The 26,683-nt window shown below is 39.5% G+C and overlaps 1 protein-coding gene across 6 annotated transcripts in view; it reads right to left on the reverse strand.

Annotated features, from left to right (window-relative positions):
- Positions 1-26,683, reverse strand: part of MID1 (midline 1) — a 318,886-nt gene that overhangs the window by 42,885 nt on the left and 249,318 nt on the right. For all 6 annotated transcript variants that reach the window (XM_074323499.2, XM_074323501.2, XM_019746335.3 and 3 more), the window contains exon 3: positions 19,374-19,469. In XM_074323499.2, the coding sequence (XP_074179600.1) occupies positions 19,374-19,469 (96 nt within the window). The remainder of the gene's footprint in view (positions 1-19,373; positions 19,470-26,683) is intronic.

A 26,683-nucleotide genomic window follows, 5' to 3' on the forward strand; every position in this document is an offset into this window, starting at 1 on the left:
TCAATATTTACAATGGATAGATTTGTTTTACAAAAAAAAGTGGACTGAGATCTACTTTGTGGAGCCAAATATGTTTTGAGAACGTTCATATCACAATCAACATCACCCCAAATTATAAATTCCCAGAAATTTGGAAACATGATCTGTTAATTTCAGGCCAACTATTTTCCTTAGATCTTTCAAATACAGAGTTGACTCTCCTTTGAAATCAGGAAAGTTGAATCTCTTTTTCTACTTTGATGAAGCTTCCAAATTTTTGTAATTCTAGCATTCTTATATTCCAAAAGGTACAATAAAATAAGTTGAATGCTATCCTATATTTCTAAAATTATTTTACTACAAAGAAGTTTTCCACATTTTTGCTGTTTTATATGTCACTTTAAAAAAAGTTAATGATTTGATTGGACTTAATTTCTTATATGGGCTATTAATTCAAATATAGCAGGGTTTATGGGTTACTTGCAGTGTGTTCAGGTGATTCTAGATGCCAGGTTTAGTTTGGAAGCTGGCAGCCCCTGGTTATGATTTTAGCTTTCATTTCTGATTCACGTGTTTTGATTCTGAAATCACTAAGGCTGAGGGAACGTGCTTTGAGTAGGGCCAATCTAAGGCTGCAAGAAACAACCCCTAAACCTACACTGACAGACCTACCCTTCCTTCCACCTTTGTGTCTTCAGTCTCCTTCTTGGTCCCTAACCTAAAAGCAAGAGTGGGATGGAGATAATTAGGAATGATGGCCAGTGCTAGGTGACTCTGTATGCCACCTCTGGATGACAGTGGAAATGGAGCACTTGTCCTTCAGGGCCCTTGACATGGCAGGACAAAAGACAGCTTGAAATTGAGCCCTTTTCCCATTCCAGGCTCCTCGCTGCTACTGTGTTTTCTCATTTCAATTATACTCCTGAGTAAATATCACTTCAGCCCCTCATGAGGAGAAACTCAGCCACGTTCCCCTCATCTCTGCTTTGGCTTCACCCATGCATGGAACACGCTTCTTCCCTATATCTGGTGGTACAGCTTCTTTTCTCATCTGGAAATGCCTCATTTTCTCCTCACCACTGTCTTCTAGTCCTCAGTACTAACTTCATCTCTTTGCAAAATACTCTAAATAAATTCTTGTAAAGTTATATCCCATTTCAATTCTTTTGGAATTTCTTTCTTCTTTCGGGAGTTACTGTCATCTTTTTAAGGCCCTAACACCTTATTGAGGCTGCAAGTGCCAGAGCCCATGTCACGGCTACTCTTAAAAAACACTTGCTGCCTTCACTTTGAAAGAGCTGATACAACCATCGATTCATTCATCTATCCACTCATGTGTTCATTGGAATAAAGAGCAACTAGGTTCCCACAGTGTAGCAGACAGCATTCCGAGTACTGACCATACAGGGGGCTCCGAGAGAGACCAAGTTCTCATGATCACAGAGTTTACATATAAGCCTAGAGGAACAGGCTGAACAACTCAAGGCATAAATAAAAATGTCAGATCATGACAAGTGATCAAGGAAATGAAAGAGGGTAATGTACCCTCTTAATGAACATGCCTGAGAGTAGGGTCCTTTTATTGGTGGTCAGACAAAAATTCTGACAAGTTTCTTGAGGGATAAAAAGGAACCAGCTAAAAGATGTGGAAAGGGTGTTTACAAGCACTCCTGACTCTGCTTTTAACAGGCTCTAGTTCCTCACAAACTATGGTCTATCCTCATCACTCACAGATTCTGTATTTGCGGATTTGCCAACCTGCTAAAATGTTTTGAAAATTAATTTGTAACCCCCAAATCAATACGGCCTTTCCACATGTACTTGCAGATATGCTCAGAGCATGGGAAAATCTGGGTCACCCTAGGAGCACCCAGCTGAGGTTAAACAAGGACGCACTCTGTCTGCTTGTTTCAGCTCTTCTATAACCAAAGGACGAAGACAATAAGTGCAAGCAGCACTGGCTCTGGGGCCAGTGGCACGGGGTTGGAGTCCCTTAACCCTTCAGAACCTCCTTTTATCTTTTACGAAATAAAGAAAATAGAATCTACCAGGATGACTTGCTTTTAGGGTTGGGGATTGTAATCTATGTGAGGTAGGTGTGTGTGTGTGTGTCTGTGTGTGTGTGTGTGTGTGTGTGTGTGTGTGTGTGTGTGTGTGTGTGTATAAGGGTAGAATGGGAAGGGAAATTACGTAACTAAGACACAGAAGATCAGTCTTGCTCAGTAGGGAATGGCTGGCTAACCCACCCTCTCCTATTCCTAGGGTCATTTTGCTGCTTTTTTTTTGACAGACCAACTTTCTCTTCCTGTTACAGCCTAATGAAAGAGAAATTAGAAAGTTGGATAATTTAGTGAGTGTAGAAGGTCAACACTCATGTCTTGCCCTCCTAACCCTGAGATCTAATTCAGCACCGAGGGCCACTGGGCCGCAATGACACTCATCTCAGATCCCAACGATCAGTTGCAGTCCTGTGTAAGTTGCCACTTGGTGTACAGTGTATCTGCCTTTCCTAGAAATCCAGTTACACGTACTCATTCCCCAGATTAGTTAATAACATAAATGGCTTGGCTGTTTTCTCCAGAGCGCTTGGTTAGCAATGCCCAGGAAAAAGTCCCACTGCTAAGTTTTATGGTATAATAGCGTTACAGTATTTCACAGAAGGGGTGAGGTGAAGCAGACAATTTATTATTTTGTTCTTGTCATATATGTACAAACATTAAAGGGATTTAATTGCATACACACACTAAAAAGTGGACTATGTGTCTGTGAAATGTTCTTTAGCAGTCTGTAAACAGTTTCTAAGTATTTCTAAAATCTTGCTCTTTTCATTTGACTTGTATTCAACTGCAAAGCGAGATGTTCCATGCAGAGTATAAACATCATTAGACTTGAGTCATGTGTGGCCCTAATGTCTTTAGAAACATTTTATGGAACTCTTAGAAGGAATCATCAATGGGGAAAAAATATCTGGCAGGTTCTCACAGTGAAACTGAGCTTATTAATAAGCATTTTAGAAATCCTCATTTTCTTATATCACAACGCTTTGTTAAAATGAAGTAGCCATCCCTAGAGTTTCAGAATAAAACCTTTTCATTTCTTTTGTGAAAAGGATACAGTGACTTGACAGGTCACTTCCTATTCATATACAGATGAAAACACTGAAGTGAGCATAGGAGAAGATAACCCCGAAGTGTTGGAGAAAGGAAATGTTATTTTAGGGTGTTGACGAAAGAGGGGTGCTGGCATTGCACAATTCATGAATTCCATGAGAATGGTGCCCCTGGACCTGTGCCATCCAGGAGAGGCCTCTACCACACTGGCCCACCATTACTGCGCTCTTGAAGTTGTACTGTCAGACTGCAAACCCTTTGGTTTAAGACCCTAAACCTTGCTAGCCCTTGAAATCATTACTAACACTGGGGTTTTGGAATGATGTGTACTTTACAAATTTGCCTAAAATTGGTCCTCACGGCAAAAAGCAAAGCTGTACCATGATTCAAATTAAGGCAACCTTGAGAAAGGTAAAAACTCTTTTTTTGTCTGATGCTATGTTGCTGCTGTTGTTATTGTTTAAATTCAACAGCACTTTATTAATAAGAATGTATAATTTTCAGTCTGCATACAATTATAAAGGGATTTGTGTTATTATATTTTAATAACACTATTATTTCATATTGTTATATGTTATAATGTCCACAACAATCCCATCTCACTCAAAAAGAAAAACATTGGACGACTTAATTCCAACTTGCCTGGGGCTGGAGCAACTGAAACACAGCTGAGCTATGGATAAGCTGGACATTTGGTCAGGAAGATGAGGGCGCAGGGAAAACCTGCATGCGAGGGAACCCTATGCCCTGCCTTGGACTGCTGACCAGGTGCGAAGAGAAATATGAGGATCTGACGGGTTTTATTGCCAAAGGCAGCTGTGATGAACATTCCAGACCCTGAGGCAGAAGTTAGAGCTGCCAGAAGGAACAATGAAAGGGACTCTAATACTTGAGTTTGTATATAAAACTGAGCCAAGCAGAACTGAGTAAGAGCAGAGCGTATTACTGTGATTCATCTAATATGTTTATATGTAATCTTCACCCTGAAACTCTCTCACACCAAAGTCAGATATTTGTGGACCTAGTTCAAGTAGATGAGAAAGTGAAGAATGGCCAAGTTTCCAGGGTCCCTGTCTGTGGAGGAGAAGCCGAAGTACAGAACAATGTTTTTGAATATTTACTATGTTGATTTAGTATTGAACATTTTTGACTTAAAACTTTTTAAATCCCATGAATGGCATCTCAGGAAAATAAAACGCGGAATGCTCTCCTAAAGCGCTTTTGGTGAGAAGTAACTGTAGTAACGGTACGGACAGATGCTACGTGTAATTCAGCCTTTATCACACAGTGATAAAGTGTGATATGGTGAAAAACGATTTGACCCAGAGGACACCCAGTCTACATATCGATTAACTATCCAGACGGGCTTTTGTTATATTTCTGCTATGAGATCAAAAAACAGTTCTCAAGAACCTCACGATAAATCCTCTTTTCTTGAGATTCCTGAGATTGTGAAGTTTGAATGTTAGATAAGGAAGCGAGATGCTATTAAAAATGGCAACACACGGTGGTGAGCTGGGCAATAAAAGTCTTGTTATAAATGAAACACAACTGTAACAATACGATAAAAGTCTCCAACAAGAACGCCACTGCTAATACCTAAAACTTTGAAGCTTGGTGGACCATATGGTCTCTGTTGTAACCACTCCATGCTACTGTTGTAATAAGAAAGCAGCCATTGACATTATGTAATTAAATGGGTGTGGCTGTGTTCCAATAAAGCTGTGTTTACAAAAACAGGTGAGTCAGATTTGGCTCTAGGGTCATAATTTACCCACCTCTAGCACAGAGGAAAAGATCATGGACTTTGCAATCAAAAAGCAGCAGGTGTGAAAAACATGTTACATTCCTGTCAGAATGTTTCCTCATTTGCATACTTCCCATGAAAATATCTGTAAACTATCTGGCACATAGTAGGTACTTGATAAATATTAGTTTTCTTCCTTCAAGGCATGAAGACTTGTAATTACTGAATTCATAGGATTTCAGTCTGAAAATGAAAATATACTTGCAGTATGGTTTTTACTTTCCCTGTGGTGTCCTGCTGACTTCTGTGACAGTTGTAATAAATGCTGCTCTCCCCGGGATGTTTTTCTCAGAGTACACTCAACTGAGTTCAATCTTACATTCTTGGCATTAATGCCCCGGACTTTTCTTTTCGTGTTTAATGGTAACTCTGTTTAAAGCAGTTCCAAAAAGCAACAGCAGAATGGAAGGTGTTGCTCATAATTCATTTAAAAGCAATAAACTCCTCCCTTCCTTTCTCTTATTAATTACACACTTTATAAAACAAATGCTCCACACCCTTCCGTTTGGGTTGGGCACACACACAAAAATTAACCTGTCATGGGCACTTGTCTCTGTCATGGGCACTTGTCTCTATCAAGTCTTTTTCATAAAGTTTCTGAAAAGTGATACTTTGGATCAAGTAATTTTCAACAAATATATCTGGCAAAAATTTGCCTTTAGACATTGTGGTGAGAAGTTAAAAAATAACTTACAGAAGAGGAGGGAGGTGATGTGTTTCAGGGAAGGGAAGTCATTTCTAGTGGAAAGAGGAAGCTTTTATCCTATGACCTTCCATGAGTCATTTTCAATCTTACATACCATTTCTCATTAAGTGACATTCTTTTCAGTTGTTTGCCATGATTCCTGAATAGAGAGGTACTGGAAAAATACAAAGTTGGCCACCTATGCAGGCTTGAGTTACTCAAGTATAGATGCCATTTGCTCCCCTGCAAAGTTATGAAAAATGAGGACTGGATCCCTGCTCTTTGGTATTTTTACAGTGTGTGAAATATACTTGATTGATAAGACTCGCACTTGGAAGTATAACTGGAAAATGTCAAGCTCTCTTCTGTCTTTCTGATGCATCCACAAGTGACATCTATGAAATCTCTTGCTTGGTTGGCGTCACTCTAGGATACCAACAGAAGCCGGTAGACTGAGTTTTAACTATCTTTGATGCCCAGTGTTTAATATTCACATTCATTCAAGTACAGTGAAAGAGAGAAGAGTTTAGGGAAGTTAAACACGTGAGCCATGCTCACGCTGGGGGAAGGGGGTTTGTGCTTTCATTCCATTTCAGAGGAGGTCTGCGGATTCTGTTCTCGAAGCAGGGCATGAGACTAGGATGGAAGTACAAGTGGTTGCCAGGAAACACTAGTAGTGGGGTGGGGAAGTGAGATAAGGAAAGGTATGAAGCCAGTGAAGTGTGCCTTACCAAGACCACTGTGGGCAACTGGAGATAAATCCCAATGAGTAACTTTGGTAAATGGTGCAGAACACTCCAGCTGTAATATCTCCCATCAGTGGCTGGTTGGAGGCTGTTGGCGGTGGATGGGCATTAACTCTCCTCTGGAATTAACTGCGGCAGGCAGAAAAAGCCCCCAGGCAGAGTCATAGCCTGCTTGCTGCTGGGAGCTCTCAGGCCAGGGACGTACTGACTAGTGAGTGCACTGACAGTTACAGACAGGCACTTACCTTAGAGAGGACGACAATCTGGATATTTTTTAAGGGCTCTAGTAGAGGTCAGAGGGCACGGGGGTCACATCCGGCCAATGTGTTCTATAGCTCCAACGACTTACGACTAATTGCACAGCTGAACAGAGTTTGCATCTGACAGTGCGTTCTATCCTAACCTTGGTCACTCCTGATGGGGCCACAATCTACCCACAAACGTTCATTTGCAACTGACCACAAATGCGTCTAAATCTGAGCAATGGCAGGCAAAGTTGCCTGGAAAAGAAAACACATAAAGTCTAGGGAGTCTGACTAAAACATATACATTTCTTTATCTTACCGCTTTTCCATCACTTCAACTCATTGTGAAATTATTGTCTTTCTAAAACGATGGCCTTATAGATTTAAGCCTCAATATGTACAGTTTCTGCAGTAAAACTGAATTTAAAAAAACCCTTGAGTTCGGGATTATTCCATTATCTGAAAGGTCAACTATATTTCTCTGTACTAACCTGACAGATGTTGCCTTCTCACCTTTCTTCCTGGGAAACAGAATGCTCTCTTTACGACTGTCAGGATCAGGGGGTGGCAGGGAGCCGGCATCCTGCCAGGTAATGGAAACACTGCTTGCTTTAATTTTATTACCAAGAACAAAGGCTTCTTATTGTTTAATAGAACCTCTAACGGCTGGCCTCGTGGGCATAGTTCTAATTTTTTGGAGACCACAAACAAGAGGAATTCTTTAAGACCATTTCATGGAAAACAGAAGGAAAAAAAATCCTTTATTCTGCAAAAATTAAAGCAATCCTTTGTTTAAGTAGCCGGGCCTGACTCCAGGTGAGCACTGGTATGTCTTCTTTACATGGGCATTTGTTGGCATTGTTTACCCAGGCACCCGTTCTTTCCTTAAGATTAGCTTGAGGCTATGTCAGACATGGGAAAGAAAGCACCTTCCTTTAGGACATCATCCGTTTGGCATCATTATTTTCGTAGCCCATGCTAAATGAAGAAACATTTTGCACCCAAAAGAAACAAGCCAACACTCCCCTTGCAAACCCTATTTATAAAACTGGGAACCACACAAATCTTAATTCCGTGCTTATTATGACTCTGCCAGAAAACTAAATTTCTGATGCAGTCCCTGCTTGTCAGTGTCAAGGTGGACTCCCTTCTCCACTCAAAGTACAGGTAGCTAAAGCTACTGGGTTCCAGAGCTCTTTGCAAAAGTCTTAGTAGCTATGGAATGAAAGTGAAAGGAAATGAGGATGCTCTTATTTCTTTATGAAGGAGGAGGATGTGTCATGCAGGGTGTCATGTGGGGTTTGCTGGTCCTGCTCCCCACATAAGAACGCAGGACATGGTGAGGCCAAAAAGGAACACCCACGGAGCCATAGACAGGGGAGTCATATCACTATATTCTCACTGGCGACTGGGTGAGAAACACGAAGTAGGATCCACATGATACACAATCCACCGTCCACTTCTCTGCCTGCCAACCAACAAACCAACCAATGGTGTCACGGCAGTTATATCAGTGGCCAATTGGCTCACTGGTAACAGCTGATGGCCAACTAGTCACAGCTGATGACCATTTACTACCCGAGCCAGCACCTTTCCACATGAGGCCGAGGGCCTGGAAATTGCTCTCTGGGACTCTGTCCCCACCGGATGTTACTGGTGTACTGGTGACAAAACTGGAAGCAATCCTAGAGACTTGTTGAGTGCCCACAATATGCAAAGCAGCACACTAGGGCCTGTGATAGAAATGGGACTTCGCCCTCTTGAGTAAATGACTTGACTAGAGAACAATTAACAAACATGCATGCCAAGTGCACGCATAATTAACTGCTAAACCATAGACTGCAGAAGTTCTAGACCTATGTGGTCCAACATGGCAGCCACAAGCCACTTGGGGATTAAACAGTTTTTTTAAATTATAGTTTGCATACAATATTATATTAGTTTCAGGTGTGCAACATCATGATTTGACATTTATATAACTTATGATGTGGTCACCACACTAAGTCCAGTAGCCATTTGTCATGGTGGAAAGTTATTATAATATCATTGACTATATCTCCATGGGGTGTGTGTGTGTGTGTGTGTGTGTGTGTGTGTGTGCCCAATGGAATATTACTCAGCGATAAAAAAGAATGAAATCTTGCCATTTGTGACAACATGGATGGTCCCAGAGGGTATTATGCTAAGTGAAATAAGTTAGAAAAAGACAAATACTATATAATTTCACTTATATGTAGAATCTAAAAAACAAACAAAAAAACCCCAAATGAACAAATAAGACAAAAGAAAAACAAACTCATAGAAACAGAACAAATTGATAGTCACCAGAGGGGAGGGGTAGGAGTGGGTGAAAATGGTGAAGGGAAATAATTGGTACAAATTTCCAGTTATAAAATAAATAAACCACTTGTGGATTTTGAGCACTTGAAATGTGGCTAATCTGAATTGAGATGTGCTGTATGAAATGCATGCATTAGTCATTTTTGTATTGATTACATGTTGAAATTATAATGTTCTGAATGTATTGGGTCAAAAAATGTAGTAGTATAATTAATTTTACTTATTTGTTTTACTTTTTAAAAATGTGGTTACTTGGAAATTTTAAATTAGATATACGGTTTCCATTATTTTTTCATTAGACAGTGTGGTTCCAGAGGGTTTCAGAAATGGGGCAATTGGTGTGTGTGAGTAGCTGGGGAAGGTTTGCTGACAAATATGGAAGTAGGACTGGTGTTTTTTTTTTTTGAGATCAGAGGAAGCAAGAAGGGAGTTGGGAAACCCAAGGGTGAGGAAGGTGAGAAAGGCACCAGAGCAGAGGAAAAAGAGAGCATGTCTATAGGACAGCAGAGAATTACAACAATATGCAGGGTGTAGTGGGCATGTATCTTGAATTGGTCACCTGGGAGTGGAGACAGAAACATCAGAGCCAGTTATATCTTACTGTCTCTTGCGAAAAGCCCTGTTGGGGTCAACTGCAGAGAGCAGGCTATGGCTGATCTCACATAGAGCCCAGCTAAGGCAAAAAGGTGAATTGGGAGGCTTAACTTTGGAGGGGGGTAGTCTTTCCTTGACCTCACCTTCTTCTCATTGACTCCTTTTGTATCTTTGACCTAGTGGGCCTGCACCATCTCTCTTTGAAGCTATCCATGTTTACTTGCTCTCCTAGGGTTTTCTCCTAAAATTGTGGTGGTGGCGCTGGTGAAAGTTACGAGGGCGGTGGGAGAGGTGATGGGAGGGAAGTTGGAGATCACTGTCACTGTACAAGATGGGTGTTGCCAAAAGGACAGTGAAAAGCGAATCTCACCTGGTCTAGAAGAGAAGAGGAAAGACTGTAGAATTAAGATATAAGTTGTTGATTTTGAGACAGAGAGAGAGAGAGAGAGAGAGAGAGAGAGAGAGAGAGAGAGAGAGAGAGAGAGAATGAATGTGTGTTTGGGGATCAAGAGAGTCTGCTATTGAAGCTGTCACCCTATAAGCTATCTTCAGACCTAGGTTGACTAGCCATCCTACACGTGTGGAAGCATTTAAAAATGGTTTCCCCAACTTGATTCAAAGTGGCGATTTGGTCATTTTTTCGTTTGTAAAGCAGAAGGGATAGAAAGGGTATCCCAGAGAATCAAAACGAAAAAAATAGGTTTACAATGAAGGGATGAGAAAGACCCACTGTGACCTCCCTTGAGGGCTTAGCAGTGACCCAATGGACAGCTCTCTCATCCTGACTTCCCTCGGTCAACCCCATCCTCTTAGCCCTCATCCAGTGACAGCACATTCATTCTGGGTGGAGCTCCCTGTGTGTATCACCCATCTGCAACTGCCTCCAGGGACCTGTGGCTGCTGAGATGTGCCATCACAGAAACCCTATCCTGTGTACAGTCTTCTCAAGGGGGGTCCTTTCTGTCCTTCAGGATAAGAATTTATCTGACATGTTGATCCAAGGAAATGTGCTAGTGACAGAGGGAGGAAAGAAAGAGGCAGTTGGTCTCTCTGTCTCATCAATAGCCATATGCTGTGTGCTCAACACAGGAGATACTCGAGAAAGATACTGTCCTGCTTTTCAAGGAGTCCAACCAACAAGGAGAGGGAATAGACATGCAGTTAAAGACCATGAGGATTTTTGCCCAAAGACTGTATATCAACAAATCAGTATGTAATTTTCCTTAAGCTTTTAAGTTAAAATTATGAATCTCATTAATCTACTCATAAATCCAAGAAATTTTATAAAACCAAGAATAATCACTCTCAGGGGTCCTTGAATCAATGTTTGATTAACTCAAGTTGAACAGACTCAACTCTATTAAACAATCAGTTCCATTAGTTGGTTAAGTTCCTGTACTGATTTTTTATGTAGGTAAAATTTACATACAAAGGAATGCATAAATCTTAAGGGACAATTCAATAGATTTTGATAACCCACATAACCAACAGCTTAATTTTCAGCTTAATCTTCAGTTTAACCAAGATATAAAGTATTTCCATCACCCGAGAAAGTACCCTTGAGCCTGTCTTCCAGTCAATTCTCACCCCCATGGGTAATCATTATTCAGATTTTTATCACCAAATTCTTGTAATATTTTAAATTGCATTTACAAACGTAACATATTCAATTTACTTTGTAAGTACTTTAAATGCCTAATGGGATAAAAACAAAACCCTAACAAGGTAAACCTTCCCAAGTCCTTAAGTATTATAGCTCTTAGAAATCTAATAAATTAAATTTACAAATGTAGTGAAGCTCAAGTTCTCTTGAACATTACTATTTTGGTTTGAAACAATTTTATGCTTACAACTTAAAATCACAGAGCTAAATAAATTACTTGTTTCAGATTGGAATCTCAAAGCTAACCGGTCAAATGTCTGTAATATGTCATATTCCTTTAAATGCTACACATCCTTAAAATACAAACATGTCTTAGTCTTAAATTGTAACACAAAATATTGACTCTATGGCTATTATTTAGGTCTTTATCTTTATACATAATGCTCAAACTTCTTGGGGAGGAGGAAAAAAAGAACTTCATTTGCTAAAGGAATGAAACTGATCACCTCACAGAAGTTGAGGTTACCAGGTCAAGGATTAATGGCCAAAGATTTGAGAATAATCCACGAGACCTGAAGGCTTATTGGTTCAACTGGTACCACAGATCTGGGCTCTGTTATGATTGGTTGGACAGGATTTCCAGTTCCCCAGCACATGGGATTGTTTCCTGCCATGAGAGTGTCCCTAGGAATCTAACTTTTTAATCATCTCTTTCAACTCTATCACCCGATTTGAGCAGCTGATGCTCAGTAACCACTCCAGTTGGTTTACTACTTGATTGCATTCAATCCATTTCTTGACTGGCTCATTCCTGTTCTGTTGGGCTTCTAGTCACATTCCTATGATCATCTGAATGACATTTACCTCAATAGGCTATTCGGGTAATTAAATCAGGAAGTGATAGTAGGAGCTCGGTCATTGTTTTTTGTGTACTTTTACGTAAGTCCTACCACCTTTGCTTTCTCTACACGATAGGCTATACCTTGTTGTGGACCTGTAATCACTTGACACAGTAATCATCTCCTAACATCTGCAGGGATGGGTGAGCGAGGCACCATCTTCCCAACTTGTTTAAATAGATGGAAGCCTTCCTTGAACTTGATCATAGCCCAATAAGGAGCTTGCCTAGTCAGAGAATTAGGCTTCTATGATAGTTTTCATCACCTCATATATATGAACTTGATGCTATATCTAGTGAAAATACTTAAAAGCATAGTAAAAGCTCTATCATAAATTCCTAGGCTGGGAAGTTACCTCACATGGTTGTAAAAATCTTTATTTGTGCTGCTCCTCAGTGAAAGCCCTTTACATTCAGTGGTAGCCTCGGGCTTTTTAAATAGCTGAATTTAAAATTTCATCTTTCTGTTCCAAACAAAAATAACCAGTGCTACAATTGTGCTCTTGTTAACGAACATTTTATATGCATGACTCAATTATTTTGCTGGGGAATTTCAAAATTAGAACAAAGCTCTTCAGTTTTCCCTATAACATTCAGCAATTAAAAAGAGAAATCAGTTGGGGCAGCCCGATGGCTCAGTTGGTTGGAGTGCGGGCTCTGAACAGGGTTGCCAGTTTGATTCCCCCATGGGCCACTGAGCTGCGCCCTCCACAACTAGACTGAAGACAATGAGCTGCTGCTGAGCTTCTGGAGGGGCGGCCGGATGGCTCAGTTGGTTAGCGTGAGCTCTCAACAACAAGGTTGCCGGTTCAATTACTGCATGGGATGGTGGGCTGCGCCCCCTGCAACTAAAGGTTTGAAAACAGTGACTGGACTTGGAATTGAGCTGCGCCCTCCACTACTAGACTGAAGGACAATGACTTGGAGCTGATGGGCCCTGGAGAAACATACTGTTCCCCAATATTCCCCAATAAAAATTTTTTTAAAAAAGGAGAAGTCAATCAAATGAAGGTAAAAGATGATGTGGCTCCTTTCTCTCAGAATCTGTAACAAAGATAATTTCAGCTCTATTTCCACTACAAGCAATTTTATATTCGTTTATTGAGAACAATAATTTAAACTAGGTATTAAGAAACAAAAGAGGTCGGTTCACTAACAAAATGATGGATCATGCTTGTCTCTGAATGGCAAGCATAAGAGCAATAATGAGATCCAAGCTTCTATCTGACAGTCACCTTCTCATCTGGGATCGTTCCTCTTGCCCCTCTGACTTTCTCACCTGGATCTATCCAACTACCACCATCTCATGTGAAAGCCAAGTTAGAACTATGTACGATCGTCATTTAAAAAATTTGTTACAACACATTGTTATTGTTTATATCATGCCAGAAAAATTTCTGCTGCTCCAGCCAAGCATCTAAATGTTTCTAGGCAAGGAGGCTGTGTGTAGAATAGTGTAAGGGAGATGTGATGAAGAATTCCTGGGGAGATTATTATGGGGAGAAACCACATTAAAAGATACATCAGTAAAACCCTGTTTTCTCTCTTTATCCCTACTGCTCATCCACTGGGCCCCCGATTAAGGCCAATTATTTCCCATCTAAGTATTATTAGCCTTAGAAATCTGCATTACTAAATTCAAATATGTCAGAGGGACGGTCTTCACAGATATGTACATACAATCATACTCCAATACGGGCCTCCAGGGAGGATTCTGAATATAATATAATAGTTCCTCCCATCCAAACTGGACAGATTAGCAGATAATGAAGGGTTTGGACCATGTTTAAAAAAATGTTTCAAAGCTGAAACATGAAAATGTTATTCCGAAAGTAATATCAAACTAACTAAGCCGCCTTATACTCATTCATTCATAAAATGAATCTCTTATTCTAAAATACTGGAAGATTTTCTACTGATGTCGTCTCATTATTCCTCATGAACATACCTAAGAAGGTAACAGGATCCAATGCCCTTTGTGAATCAGTTGTTTTTAAAGGCAAGAGCATCAAATCTAAGGGGAAATATTCAAGTGTGTGTTACAGACGACTTCCATAAACAGGTCAATTTAATCTCCACCGAGAAAAACTAAATTTGTTCCGTGAGTTGTCAGTTTTAGCAAACTTGGAGTAAACTGGATATATAGTCATTATACATAGGCAGGAGTCAAAACATGAATCTTCTCCAGAGAAGATGAACTCCTGTGCAGCCTGAGAGTTCCTTTTCTGCTGTCCTGGGAATCCTAAGATCAGCCTTTAGCACAGCGGCTCATCATCATCCAGTCTCTGAATGCCACCATATTTGCACTACCACATTACCATCCTTCCAGAGCCATTTACACAGACAACCGTGGATGACTGTGGGTTGCCTGATGTCCTTTAATGAAGCCCAGAATCTGACTCTAATTATACCGTGAGAGCTTTCTCACAAGGTCTCAAATGGGTGGGAGTCTAACCCTTATCTACAAGTGACAACGAATTACTACTTTGGACATTCAAGTTGGCCCCTAGCAAGATACACATCATCCAAGATCAGACACCTGTTCAGAAGGTGTTTGGATGTTGGTCTCCATCCAGTGGCTCCAGATGAAGCAATTGCCAAGGTTTCCATAGAGAGAGCATACTTTGACATAAAACTGCATAACAAAATTAACTTAAACATTAAAGTACATCTCCCTTTCTAACCCAGCAATCTTTTCCTTATTTCAAAGTTGACAACTGAATGCCTTTAGGGATTGGTGAATGACTGAAAATGTTTTCTAGAGGCCCCATCTGTTTTCCTAAATCAATTTTTACCATTTCTTCCAAGCTACCATAACACATCACCCACTTCCCTCATAATTTACAGAGCCCAACATCTGAGCAAAAATTGAATTAAATGGCACTTAATTTACCCACAAGAAGTTTGTCCCTCCACAAGTCACCTAGCATTGGAAAAACTCAGAGAAAGCCAGTAAGACAGCAAACTTTCCATTAAAAGAAAAGAAAAAGAAATAGTTTAAAAACAGTGTGAAAAACAATAGCAAATGAATTTTTTTAAAAAGTGATTACAAACAAGGCAAGATAAGCCAAAGGGGCTGATGCCAGGACTTCCATGGGGTGCTGGCTTAGAGGGTACCCTTCTAGGATGAGCTTGGGCAAGGACGGTGAGGTCAGCTGAGCTCTTATTTTCTGCAAACTGCTATGGCAATCAGTCACCCTTTTGTAGTTTTTCTTTCCCATCTCACTGTGGATTTAGTCACTTGGTCACTGGTAACTGCCCAAATAAACATGTACTGTGTGTCCAGGTGTTGTTCTCAGAATGTATAATTTTATTCATATCAGTGATTCTAAGTATTTGCTTATCTAATAAACTAGGTCCTCTGATTTTTGAAAGAAAAGGAGGACGAGATGATGAAGAGAAATAGTCCATATCTGATGTAGAAATGCTAAGTTCTGCCGCTGATTTTGATCACTTCTCAGAGGCTTGTCCTATACCTCATGTATAACTAACTCCAAACTCATCCCAAGGGAATTTTCTACTGTCTTCTTCTCCTGGAGAAAACAAAACCCAGTGGCTAAAAACCCACGAGGTTTTAGATTCCCAGCCACCAAATTACACCAACATTTCTTGGGATATTGCTTTCAATGCCTCTACCTCCTGAGTCCTAAACTACCTTTATACTCTCCATAGTCTAGTTTTAAAAAGATTTGGTAGTTAACCTCCAAAAGCCATTTCATTTGCTTGCCCTCATTTTAAAAACAAGTTATGAAAACAATGGGGGTGGGGGAGACCTTGAAACTCTTTTCATTCTAAAGAAAAGCAGAAGTGAATCCCAGGAAGGAGGTGTGGACTTAGAAGGATGTGACATTTCCTCAGAACTGCGTGGGAACTCATTGCTTTCATTCACAACAATTGAGAGTTGCCTCTGTGCTTTGAGTTTTTTAGCTTCAGCTGGCATTGGGGATTATTTTCCCCAGGAATGCTCAGACCAGAATACAAGGGTACCTTCAGGAAGAGGAAAAGGAAGAAATACAGTCTAGGAACATAGGATGTGAACCAGGAAATTCTTTTCCACTGCACAGATTTAAAAGACTATCATGCTGATTGGTGCATATCAAATTCCACTACCGTTTTGGAGTTTACTAGTGCTGCGACGTTTTCCCTTGGACATGTGATCATTTTGTACTAAGACATCCATATTATTTTCCCAATAGCCAAAAATACCATTTCCTGAAAACACTTAGGGATGCCAATTGTAACTGTGAAAATTACACAGGCCTTTGTTTTCCCTGAACCCTCACTAAACCGTCAAGACCAAATCAAGTTCAAACTCAGATGCAATACCAGGGGTGCCAAAAAAATGTATACATGTGACTTGTATTCATCTTTTGTTATCGGTATCCATTGAATATTACAATTTTAATACAGTTTTTTGCCATTCTCTGTATTAAAGTCCATCCAGCTCTCATCTCTCCAAGGCCAGTTTCTACTTATCCCCCCTCACATACCTTCTGTTTCTATAGAATGACCTCCTCGCTTTGTGTCCACACATTCTTCATTTTTCTATCTCCATGCCTTGGTCTACCCTGTAAGCAGTGCCTCTCTCACCCCTCCATATGCCCAAATGTTACCGACCCTTGAAGGGTGAGCTGGCACCATCGCCCCCAGAGCCCAGCTGGAAGAAATGTCTCACTTCTCTGAGATTCCAAAGTATATAATCTACTCCTTCCTGACGGCAATTAGTTTTATATTTTGGATGTATCATAGTTGTTCTTTTGTCTTAGTCAAGATAATAAGCTCCCTGTGGGCAGGGTCCTTGGCACCTAGCACAGAGCAGTACACACACACACACACACACACACACACACACACACGCACACAGTGGATGCTCTCTACACACTAATGGAATGAACAAACTAGCGTGACACTTTAACAAACCAAAGTAACAGACCACAGGCAAAAATTTACACCCTCACCCAGAAATATCTGTTTAGTGAGCACAGCTCATAGATCAACAGTGCCCAGAATGGGAAGAGCAGAGTCGTGTTAAGCTAAATTATCTAAAACTTGGAAATTGGGGAAAAACAAGGCTGTGAACCCTTTTTGTATCATTTCAGAGCATGCCCCATCATGCCAGCCTAAGCAAGTGTCATCTGACTCTCCGGGCTGGGATGTAACAGTTTGACTTTCTAGTCACTATTGATTGGGGCTTAGTTTCTGCGAAGGTAAACGCTAGCTTCCAGAACTCTGATGATATGCAACTTATTTTGTCCAAAGGTTATGACTTTATTGCCCTTCAGGTCACTAACTAGTTTTGAATCTAACTTAGCTCTCTTATTCTACAGTAGCATTCTTTTCCCCCTACTAACCCCCTCCCCCAATGTTTGTTATGTATCAGTTTCTGATCTGTTCCTTTAAGCCAGCTTTATCATCTTGCTGGTTCCTTTACAATGAGTTCAATAAATCTTCAATGTAGACTCATTTAATTATTATATGAGAATTGGGTGCTTAATTTTTTGAAAGTTACACTTTGAGAATATTAATAGTTACAAATAAGGGAACGTAAAATAGATACTGCTAGTATCATTATTTTTCTTGTTATAATTAATTTTCTGTAATTTTTATCTAGAATAAATTTCCCAAATACCAAATTTACTGACTGACAAATATTTTCCATTCCAAAGGATTTACACAGAAATGAAAAAAGTGAAAGGAATGAATATCCTTTACTCCTTGTCTAAAATAACTTTTTTTCAGTTGGTATGCAATTTTATCTGGTTATATGAGTTTCAAGTGTACAATATAGTGATTTGACATTTTTATACCTTACAGTGTGGTCACCCCACTAATCCTAGTAGTCATCTGTCACCGTGCAAACTTATCATGATATTCTAATGGCATGTATGTGTCTATTTGCAAGTCTGCTACAATCAATTTTAAAAGCCTGTATCTCAACCAAATATCTAATCTTTTCAAATAAAAATGAAATCTGCTTATAAATTTCTCGAATGACACATCTATCATTGGGAATTACTGAACATTATAGAATGTAATTTTACATGTTAGGATGACTAGCATGTTGTAAATTCAAGCCATACTAATATTGCATTAGGAGCAAGAAAGTTGCTCTGAAATCACTACAGGCCATAATGGAAACCAGACACTAATGCTTTAAGAAGTAACTAGCTGAAATTGAATGAAATAATCACCCAACCCATAAAGCATTTGTAAGATTTCCCCATAAAACACAGGTAATGGTTTTTACTAAAGAGAAATAATTCTTTCTTATTGTCCTGAACATCAAATGCCATCACATCATAAAAATAAAAGATAGCACCTGCATCATTCCATTTTGTTCATTCACTTATTCCTGTAATACATATTCACTTTACCCTACAATAATGAAAACATTATGCTTGTTCACTATTCTTTACAATGTTGTTTAATCAACAAGGCTCAAAATGTTCCCTGGAGAGATCATTGCCAAAAGCGAATCCATTCTAAGCAGTGGGTTAGAAAGATCTGGGTTCTACAACTTGCCCTTGCTGTCATTGCTGCCTGTACACTCTCGATCCCAACATATTGTCAGTTTCATGGGGACATATCTGACAACCAAGATGCATTTAACATACACCAGTAGTGGGTTGAATTGTGTCCCCCAAAAAGATATGTCCAAGGCCTACCCCCAGTATCTGTGAATATGACCTTATTTGGAAATAGGATCTTTGCAGATGTCACCAAGTTAAAGTGAGTTCATACTGGAGTAGGGTGACCCCTAATCCAATGACTGGTGTCCTGGTAGGAAGAAGATATTTGAACAAAGACACAGAGACGCACAGGGAGAAGGCCATGTTAGGAAAGAGGATAAGACTGCTGCAGCTACAAGCCAAGGAACTCCAAAAATGTTCTGAAACCACTAGAAGGTAGGAAGAGGCATGGAAAGACCCTCTCCGAGAGCCTTTAGAGGAAGCACGGCCCTACCAACACCTTGATTTCAGACTTCTGGCCTCCAGAACTACGAGAGAATCAATGTCTGTTGCTTTACACTGTCCAAGTTTGTGGTTATTTGTTACGGCAGTCAATACAGTGCCTTTTAAATCGTGCTGTTTTTGACTGTTCTTTGTAAGGATGACTAAAACCTACAATGATAAGTAAAGCTGTGTCAGGGAGGGTTGGGGTGGGAGCAGGAGGCAGGACAAAGCAGTGAGTGGGAGGAGATTCTCTGAGGTTCCAGTTCCTTCTAATTTCATCCATCTTATGTATTTAGCTTCTGCAGAAAACCTAATTTTAGAAAGATTCCCATTTTAAAAATATAAAGGCTGAAGGTATAAAAACCCGTGATCTAGCAATTTTCATATGAAACATACCACACAGAGCTACTCACCTCAACATGCTGACAAGTTTGAATGAGTTTAGCCAAAAGGGTCTCCAGTTCTGTGTTCCTCTTGATAAGGTTGGTGAGGTTACTCTCTAAGTTTTGCTGTTCAAAAAAGAGAGAAAAATATTATTCTGCATACTTTAATACTTTACTATACACAGAATTACTCATACTCAGGAAAAACTGATACATTTTTCAGAAACCTCAAGGAAATCTATGTAGTTTCAAGTATTTATAGATTTAAGCTGGACTTTGAAAAGTCACATTTAAAAGAACCTTTTAAAAATGTTCACATTTCATTCTTTTTGTTCCTGCTTCTTGCACTAACTCAGGCTTATTTAACTGAATCATTAGTTGTAAATGACTTCTGGGTCATGAACTAGGGAGAAAGGTGGTAATTCAGTTTCTATTCCTTTACCTGCGTCAGAAATGGTACTAAGATAAAGAACACATTCCTATATCAAATCAATGACTATTGGATTTTTAGAATTTACCATCTTGTGGGTAGGCTGGGGTCAAAGCCTTGGAGGAAGGTATGAATTGTCCAGCTATTGCTCACATTATACCCATGTGTAGGCGTTTATAAGAAGTCCTCATCATACATGTTTACTCACTCATAGTACATTTTACTGTACATGCTTTTATTCTTTGCTTATCAATCTATTGATACCAGATCAAATTTCTTTAAATGCTACATTTTTCATATCACTATCCTGCTTAAGAATCTAGAATTATTCCCTATTCTTTTAAAACATCAAATTTAAAGTTCCCCACAGTGACTATTAAATCTTATTTTCAACCACAATAACCCTCTATTCTGGGTACAATTCATTAAGAGTTCTCATTGCTTCTCATTCTGTGTGCTCTTCGTTTATACTATTCATTCATTTATTTATCCATTCACACGGGTATGTAATGAGCTTGCACTATATGTCAGACTCTGAGAGAGATACTGGGGAAACAGAAATAAAAACATGTACTCCCTGTCACAGGCAGTGGCTATGCAACTGGGAGAGAGATGCTGTAAACAAGAGAAGGGAAAGAGTCAGGGCTGCCTGGAGAAGGTTTCCAAGAGGACACAGCCTTTCCGCTGAGGTTGGAAGGATGGACAGGGAGTTTTTGGCGAATGAGAGCGGGAATTTCTTGGGAAGATGGAATGGAAGTGCAGGTGAGCACAGGGAAGTGTATTCCACGGGCAGGGACTAGAACAGTGTCACATTCCAAGACCAGGGAGGTGTGAGAGGACAAAGCATTAGAGCACTTCTGTGTTTAACATATAGACAATTCCACAAATACAATGAAGATGTGGAATGAAAGTACATTTCATGGAAAAGAAAATAGGTCTAGGCTTTATAATGCCATCTGAGAGAAAGGATTTGGAAAGAGTATGAGGGGGATTTTGAAAATCAACAATTTCATAAAGGTGATAATAGTTCGTTAAGCTGTGAAATTTATTTCTGAAAATAGTTACACTTTTTACTTTCCTAAATTTTAGATTTAGAAAGGTATATTCAGGAAAAGAATCACTTTTATTTCACACTTAAAATGAATATGTCAGAAGCAGACATTTCTGGTCATTCTTAAACAAGTTATGCTTATTAATCTGGTGTTTGTCCTATTAACTAATTTTTTTTTAAATTTCAATGACCACATTTTTCATTTCCAGTAGGTTCTTTACCACATCTTGTTGAATTACTTTCTGTTCCTGTTCCCAGGATGCAATTCCCTCCTTCACAGAAGCACAGATCCTGGTTTGACTCAGTGTGCCTCTCCTTCCTCCCATGAGAGTTGTCTGGCTCCAATTCCAGAGAAGGTGGGACGTACCCTTTGAGCCCAGTTTATACACCGGGAGCCCAGGCTTCCAGGTATACAGCACAGTCTGAGGCTCCTGCCATGTGCAAGATATACTCCACCATGTTCCTCCGCTCTCAGGTCCTCGGTGCCCCATCTCATCTCCACTTCTTGTGAGCGGTTCAGCTTCAGCCTCCCCTCACCATTCTGCATTTTCTTTCATTTCTGTTCTTTGGAGACTTTCCACTTAGGTTTAAGCTTGGTTATTATTCTTTAAAATCCACTTTAAAATATTTTATCTGTAATTCTCATGTGTTCCGATTTCAGAGGGAGGTTTTGTGCATATTTTAGCTGGACTGGAAGACCAATAAGAAGTCTTCAATTCTGGCTTTGAAACACTCAAAGAGTCACAAATATAAATATTTTAAAGGAGAAAAATGACCATTTCTCAGTTAAAGGATGAGACACAACAAAAAGTTGGAGAATGAACCAGACAGAGTGATTTAGGTGCAACTTAATGAGCTCATGTTTGCATCAAAGAAAAGCTTGCTTTCAAAGCTCTGAACAACAACAAAAGCCAAAAGCTTTCCTACTCTTTAGATTAAATGAATTGCAACCACTAATCACTTTATGGTCAAAGACTAGAGTAGAGAGTAATTTTGAGGCATGCCATTATTCAGTGTCCTTGATTTAGATATGACTACTTTATGGGATATTTGTCAACTTCTCTTGGTATGTTAATCTTACGGAATCCTTTTACTTTTCTTTTTGGCTGACCCCTCAGAGCAGGAAATTTCTAGGGAAATACATCATCTAACTGTTTACAGTTCAATTGTCATAGGTATGACTTTTCTAAAGCTAGTCAGTAAAAGAGAGCCAAATAAATATAGTCTAACACATTTAGATTTTACAAACATCTGCTTGCTTTCCCCTCCCTTTATTAAGTATACATCATGTATAAAATCTGTTTTTAATCAACTAATATGTAGACTAAAGCCTGTGGTTTAAACATATTGACCTATCTAGATCCTTTGGGGTTATTCAAATTTAAATAGTACAAGTGTTACTGAAGTCTGCAAAGATTACCGAGTCAGTTAGAAGTGTAATAAAGGGAAATGAAGCTGGGAGAGAGACTCTTTCCAAGAGGTACCAAAGGGACTGACAACACTTTTGAAGAGAGCCCCGGTAATGGGAAGGTAACAAAATCCAGTCCTCAATGAACCATGCATCCATAAGCTTCCACTATAGGGACTTCTGTGGAGTTTTCTAGAATTTAACTGTATCACTAACATCCTGTGTGGCGGTCCGCAGGTCCTATAGCCTCTTGATTTTGGTTGTGCTTTGTGCAAACGAGAGATAATATTTTTTGGCATAAGAGTCTTAGAACTAAATGGATATAAGTATCTACTTCCCTATGGATAGCTAAGGAATCTTACAGAGTATCCCCCGAAAAGTTTTAGTTTCCTGTTCTCACCTCAAAAACGTCACTATATTTACAACTCCTTATGGAGCTGAGCTTTGTAGAAATGCAAGGAGTCAGACATGAGTGACCACACGTGGAGTGAGGACACTGGAGCTACCATCCCAGCTGAATTCTGGACAAATGAGTCTTGGGCTCAGTTTTCCCACCCATAATGTGTGGATAATGATCAATCTACAAGTACCTATCTGTGCTATTGCTAAGATCAGGGGAGAAAATGAATATACACACCAGGGACTATACAAATGTTTGTTAAAATCATGAATTGCAGGATAAAACATTCAGTTTGGGGTCAGTACCAGACACTGCCTCAGGCAGTCCCCGTTCTCAAGCTCGCTGATGGCTTTTTGCTGCAAGCACCTGCTCCTTTTGGCTCCAGAACTTTATCTGACCCCAGGCAGGGCAGGCTGGGGTGCTGAGGAGAACACAGGGAGGCTGATGCCCCTAAGAGCAGCCCTCAACCAGTGACTACTGGCAGTTGGTGGATGAACAGCCCAGATTCCTCCCCTCCTGGATGGGACCACTCTGAGTCATGTTCCATCAAATCTCCCAGAGAGCCCCACGGGGAGGAGCCCAGGTTCCCATAGCAACAACCTGCCCATGTCCACGGCCTCTTTCCTTCCCTCCTGTCCCGCTTCTCTCCTCCCTTACAGACACCTCCCAGATCACCTCCCAATTTGAATTCTGAGTCAGGGTCTTCTTCTGGGAGAACTCAACTAACATCCTAATGCATTATTTTTAAGTATTCCTTCTTATGAGGAATAGCCAAATTAATCGATGATTTCATTGCTTTTGAAAAGGTATCTGCAAATACAAGAGATTGTTTTCTCTCCCCCCATGTTCCTTTTCTAACTTTTTCTAGAGATCACATATCCTTCAAATTCCAGGCTCTAAAACAGAACTGTCACTAGAACTATAACGTGAGCCACAAATGCAAGTCACATTTTAAATTTTTTATTAGGTTGGTGCAAAAGTAATTGCGGTTTAAAAGGTTAAAAATAATTGCAAAAGCCGCAATTACTTTTGCACCAACCTAATAATAGTCACGTTAAAAAAAGTAAAAAGAAACAGGAAAACTGATTTTAACAATATATTTTACTTGACTCATCCGAAATATTATTATTTCAACATGTGATCAACATCTAAAATTTGATGAGCTATTTTTTGTCTATTGCCACTCTCTTTATTGTGAAACCAACTCCATCAAGATTAAAATTACGTTGAGATAAATACAATTCAATGTATTTATGCTTGCATTAGTTAGACAATTTCAGATTGCAGGGAAGTTGATATTCTTAGATTACCCTAGGTATTAATGACTTGTTTTATACATGTTATTTGACATTTGTCTTCCAGAGTGAATAGATCATATGGCACGTCTCGAAATCTAAAATCACTTCTAACACAGGTCAAATTAAAAAAAAAAATTTTTTTCTTATAAAATTGAGGTGCAACTTATATACCTGATGAGCGATTTTACTCTCTCTCTCGTCACTAAGTCTTTGGGATCTGGTATGTGTTTTACACATAACACATCTCAATTCCATCAGCTATACTTCCTACACTCAGCTGCTATATCCAGCTAGTGGCTATATTATTGGACAGCACAGCATTAGAGTCTAGAATGGGGTTCAGCAAACTTTCTGTAAGAGGCCAGGTAGTAAATATTTTAGGCTTTGTTGGCATATGCTCTCTATCACAGGTACTCAATTCTGCTGCTGTTCTAATAAGAAAACAGCCATAGATAATATGTAAATAGTTGGCAGGGCTATATCGCAATCAAACATTATTTATAAAAACAGATAGTAAGTGACATTTGGCTCATAGGCCAAGCTTCCTGGGCCACCCGCTCTTCCCTCTGGAATGCATCTGCTTTCCTCGCCCCTCCCATCACCGCCACCAAAGAGGAAGACAAATAATTCAAGATGGTCCTTCTAAAGGTAAAGATGAAAGAGGCAGATTTGGGTTCTTAGTATTAAGCAAAAGACTGGGTACAAGTCAAATTTGTGAAAGACAAAGTTGTAAAACATGTCGCTTAAAAAAATGAGGCTCCTCGATAGACTATGACGAAAAGAGGATTAATTTTTCCTATAATTTTTGTTGTTAACGTGTACTCTTCTAATGCATTTCCATGGAGTCACACTCCACCTCCTTCAAGTTACGCAGTTTTTAGTGAGGCTTGTTTGAGTTGATAATTTAACACTGCTTAGGAGGACAGCTGATTTTAGACCAATCTCAACACGAGCCTTTAAGGCATGAATATGGACACCAGCTGAGAATAGTAAATCCAACTTAACACATGAGCTTTGTACTTCTACATACGCTACTACCCAATCAAATAGCAAAGTAAGCAGACCAAAATACCCCTAATTTTAGCCTTTGGAGACCTGTACCTAAGAGTCAGGTTGCAGGGAGTTAACGACCTGTCATTGAGCACTACTATTAAAATGCATGCCTGAAACAGGAGATTTCAGTAATTCCTTTCGGGTTTGTCCAGGCCTTAAAGAATGTTTGCTCTTATTCCGAAGTCAATGCTTCAGAATGTCTTTAAAGTATAATATTAAGTCTGGATACCTTTCAAGGCAAACACAGATCTGGCTTGTTTCATTCCATAATATTCACAGAGACATTCAGGAACTGTGTTCATAGCCCTGACACCCAACACCTCCACCCCAGCACGGTCAGGATATGAACACGTTGAGTGCCACAATCCGTATATTTTCTTCTAAGAAACTCTAATCACAATCCTTAATATGAAAACACACCCGTATTAACACATGCCACCTGCATAAAAGCATAAATTCTTTATATGTAACTAAACTCTTAAGATGTTTTAATTACATTGCAGGGGTTTAAGGCTATCTTCAGGTTCAACTCGTGACAGACCGCAAAAATGTGTGATTTATGCTGGTTTTATTTTTTAATGCCTTTTTTCATTGGTTATGATAGTTAACATTTGCAAATGCCCTGGCAAGACAGGTCGCCAAGGGAACTTAAAAAACATAATAAAACCCAACCTGCATACAAATTTAAGTCTAGTGTTCCATGGACTACAATTTAAGCCATTTTGACATGTGATACTGTATTTACCTTGTCAGGTTTTATTTGATATTTCTATATTAACTCCACAGAATCTGCTCCATATATTTATAAGTTCTATCATCAGAAGTTCAGTGTTTATTATTTTAATCTTGTAGTCAATAATACACAGAATAATTTTTAAATATAATTTATGGTCTAGAAGAGCATTCAAATTTTAATGAAGGTAAATAGTGTAGTTATATTCATTTAGTTATAATTTTAGCAGCTCCAATGACAACTACTAACTTACAGGTATTAGAGATGTGAATGGCTTTCCTGTTCACTCCTCATCCCCGGCCCTATTTCTGCCTATTATCAGAGAGGTGAGCAACTGACCGATAAACACATTTGTCAGTTTTGAGAATCAACATTGAGTGAAGGAAGCGGAATTACTAGGAACCTTTGAAAATCTCTAACTTAGGAATAATGATCTCCATTGCAAAATTCGTGCCTGGAAAGAAACGTTTCAGAGAAAATGACTACAACTGTTATCAATGGAATACATAGGAAGCAGTTCCTAAGATTACAGCATAGGTATGAGCCACGAAGGTCTAATTGGACAACTCCCCTGCTGCCTTTCTCTACTCATTTGCCCCTGTTCAGGTTCTTGAATCCTTCTCACCACAGCACTCTGGGCTGCCACAGCGTATCTATGGGGCTCACTCAAGAGAGGCAGCCAATTTGTCAGTCAAGAATTAGATGGTGAAAGGATAATGGGAATCTTAGAAAACAGACTAATAGAAGTATATTATTTCTGTTCAAATGAAAGCTTTCAAGTTGGGGAAATATTTAATCTCCTAAACCAGGGGTCTGCAGACTACAGCCCATAGGCCAAATCCTGCCCGCTGCCTGTTTTTTATATGGCTAGCCAGCGAGGAATGTTTTTTACATTTCTATATGATTTTTAAAAATCAAAAGTAGCATAAAATTTTGTGACACATGAAAAGTATATGACATTCAAATT

The sequence above is a fragment of the Rhinolophus sinicus genome, chromosome 18 (genome assembly GCF_057876585.1).
Source record: "Rhinolophus sinicus isolate RSI-liver-muscle chromosome 18, RSI-T2T, whole genome shotgun sequence".
Taxonomy (NCBI): Eukaryota; Metazoa; Chordata; class Mammalia; order Chiroptera; family Rhinolophidae; genus Rhinolophus; species Rhinolophus sinicus.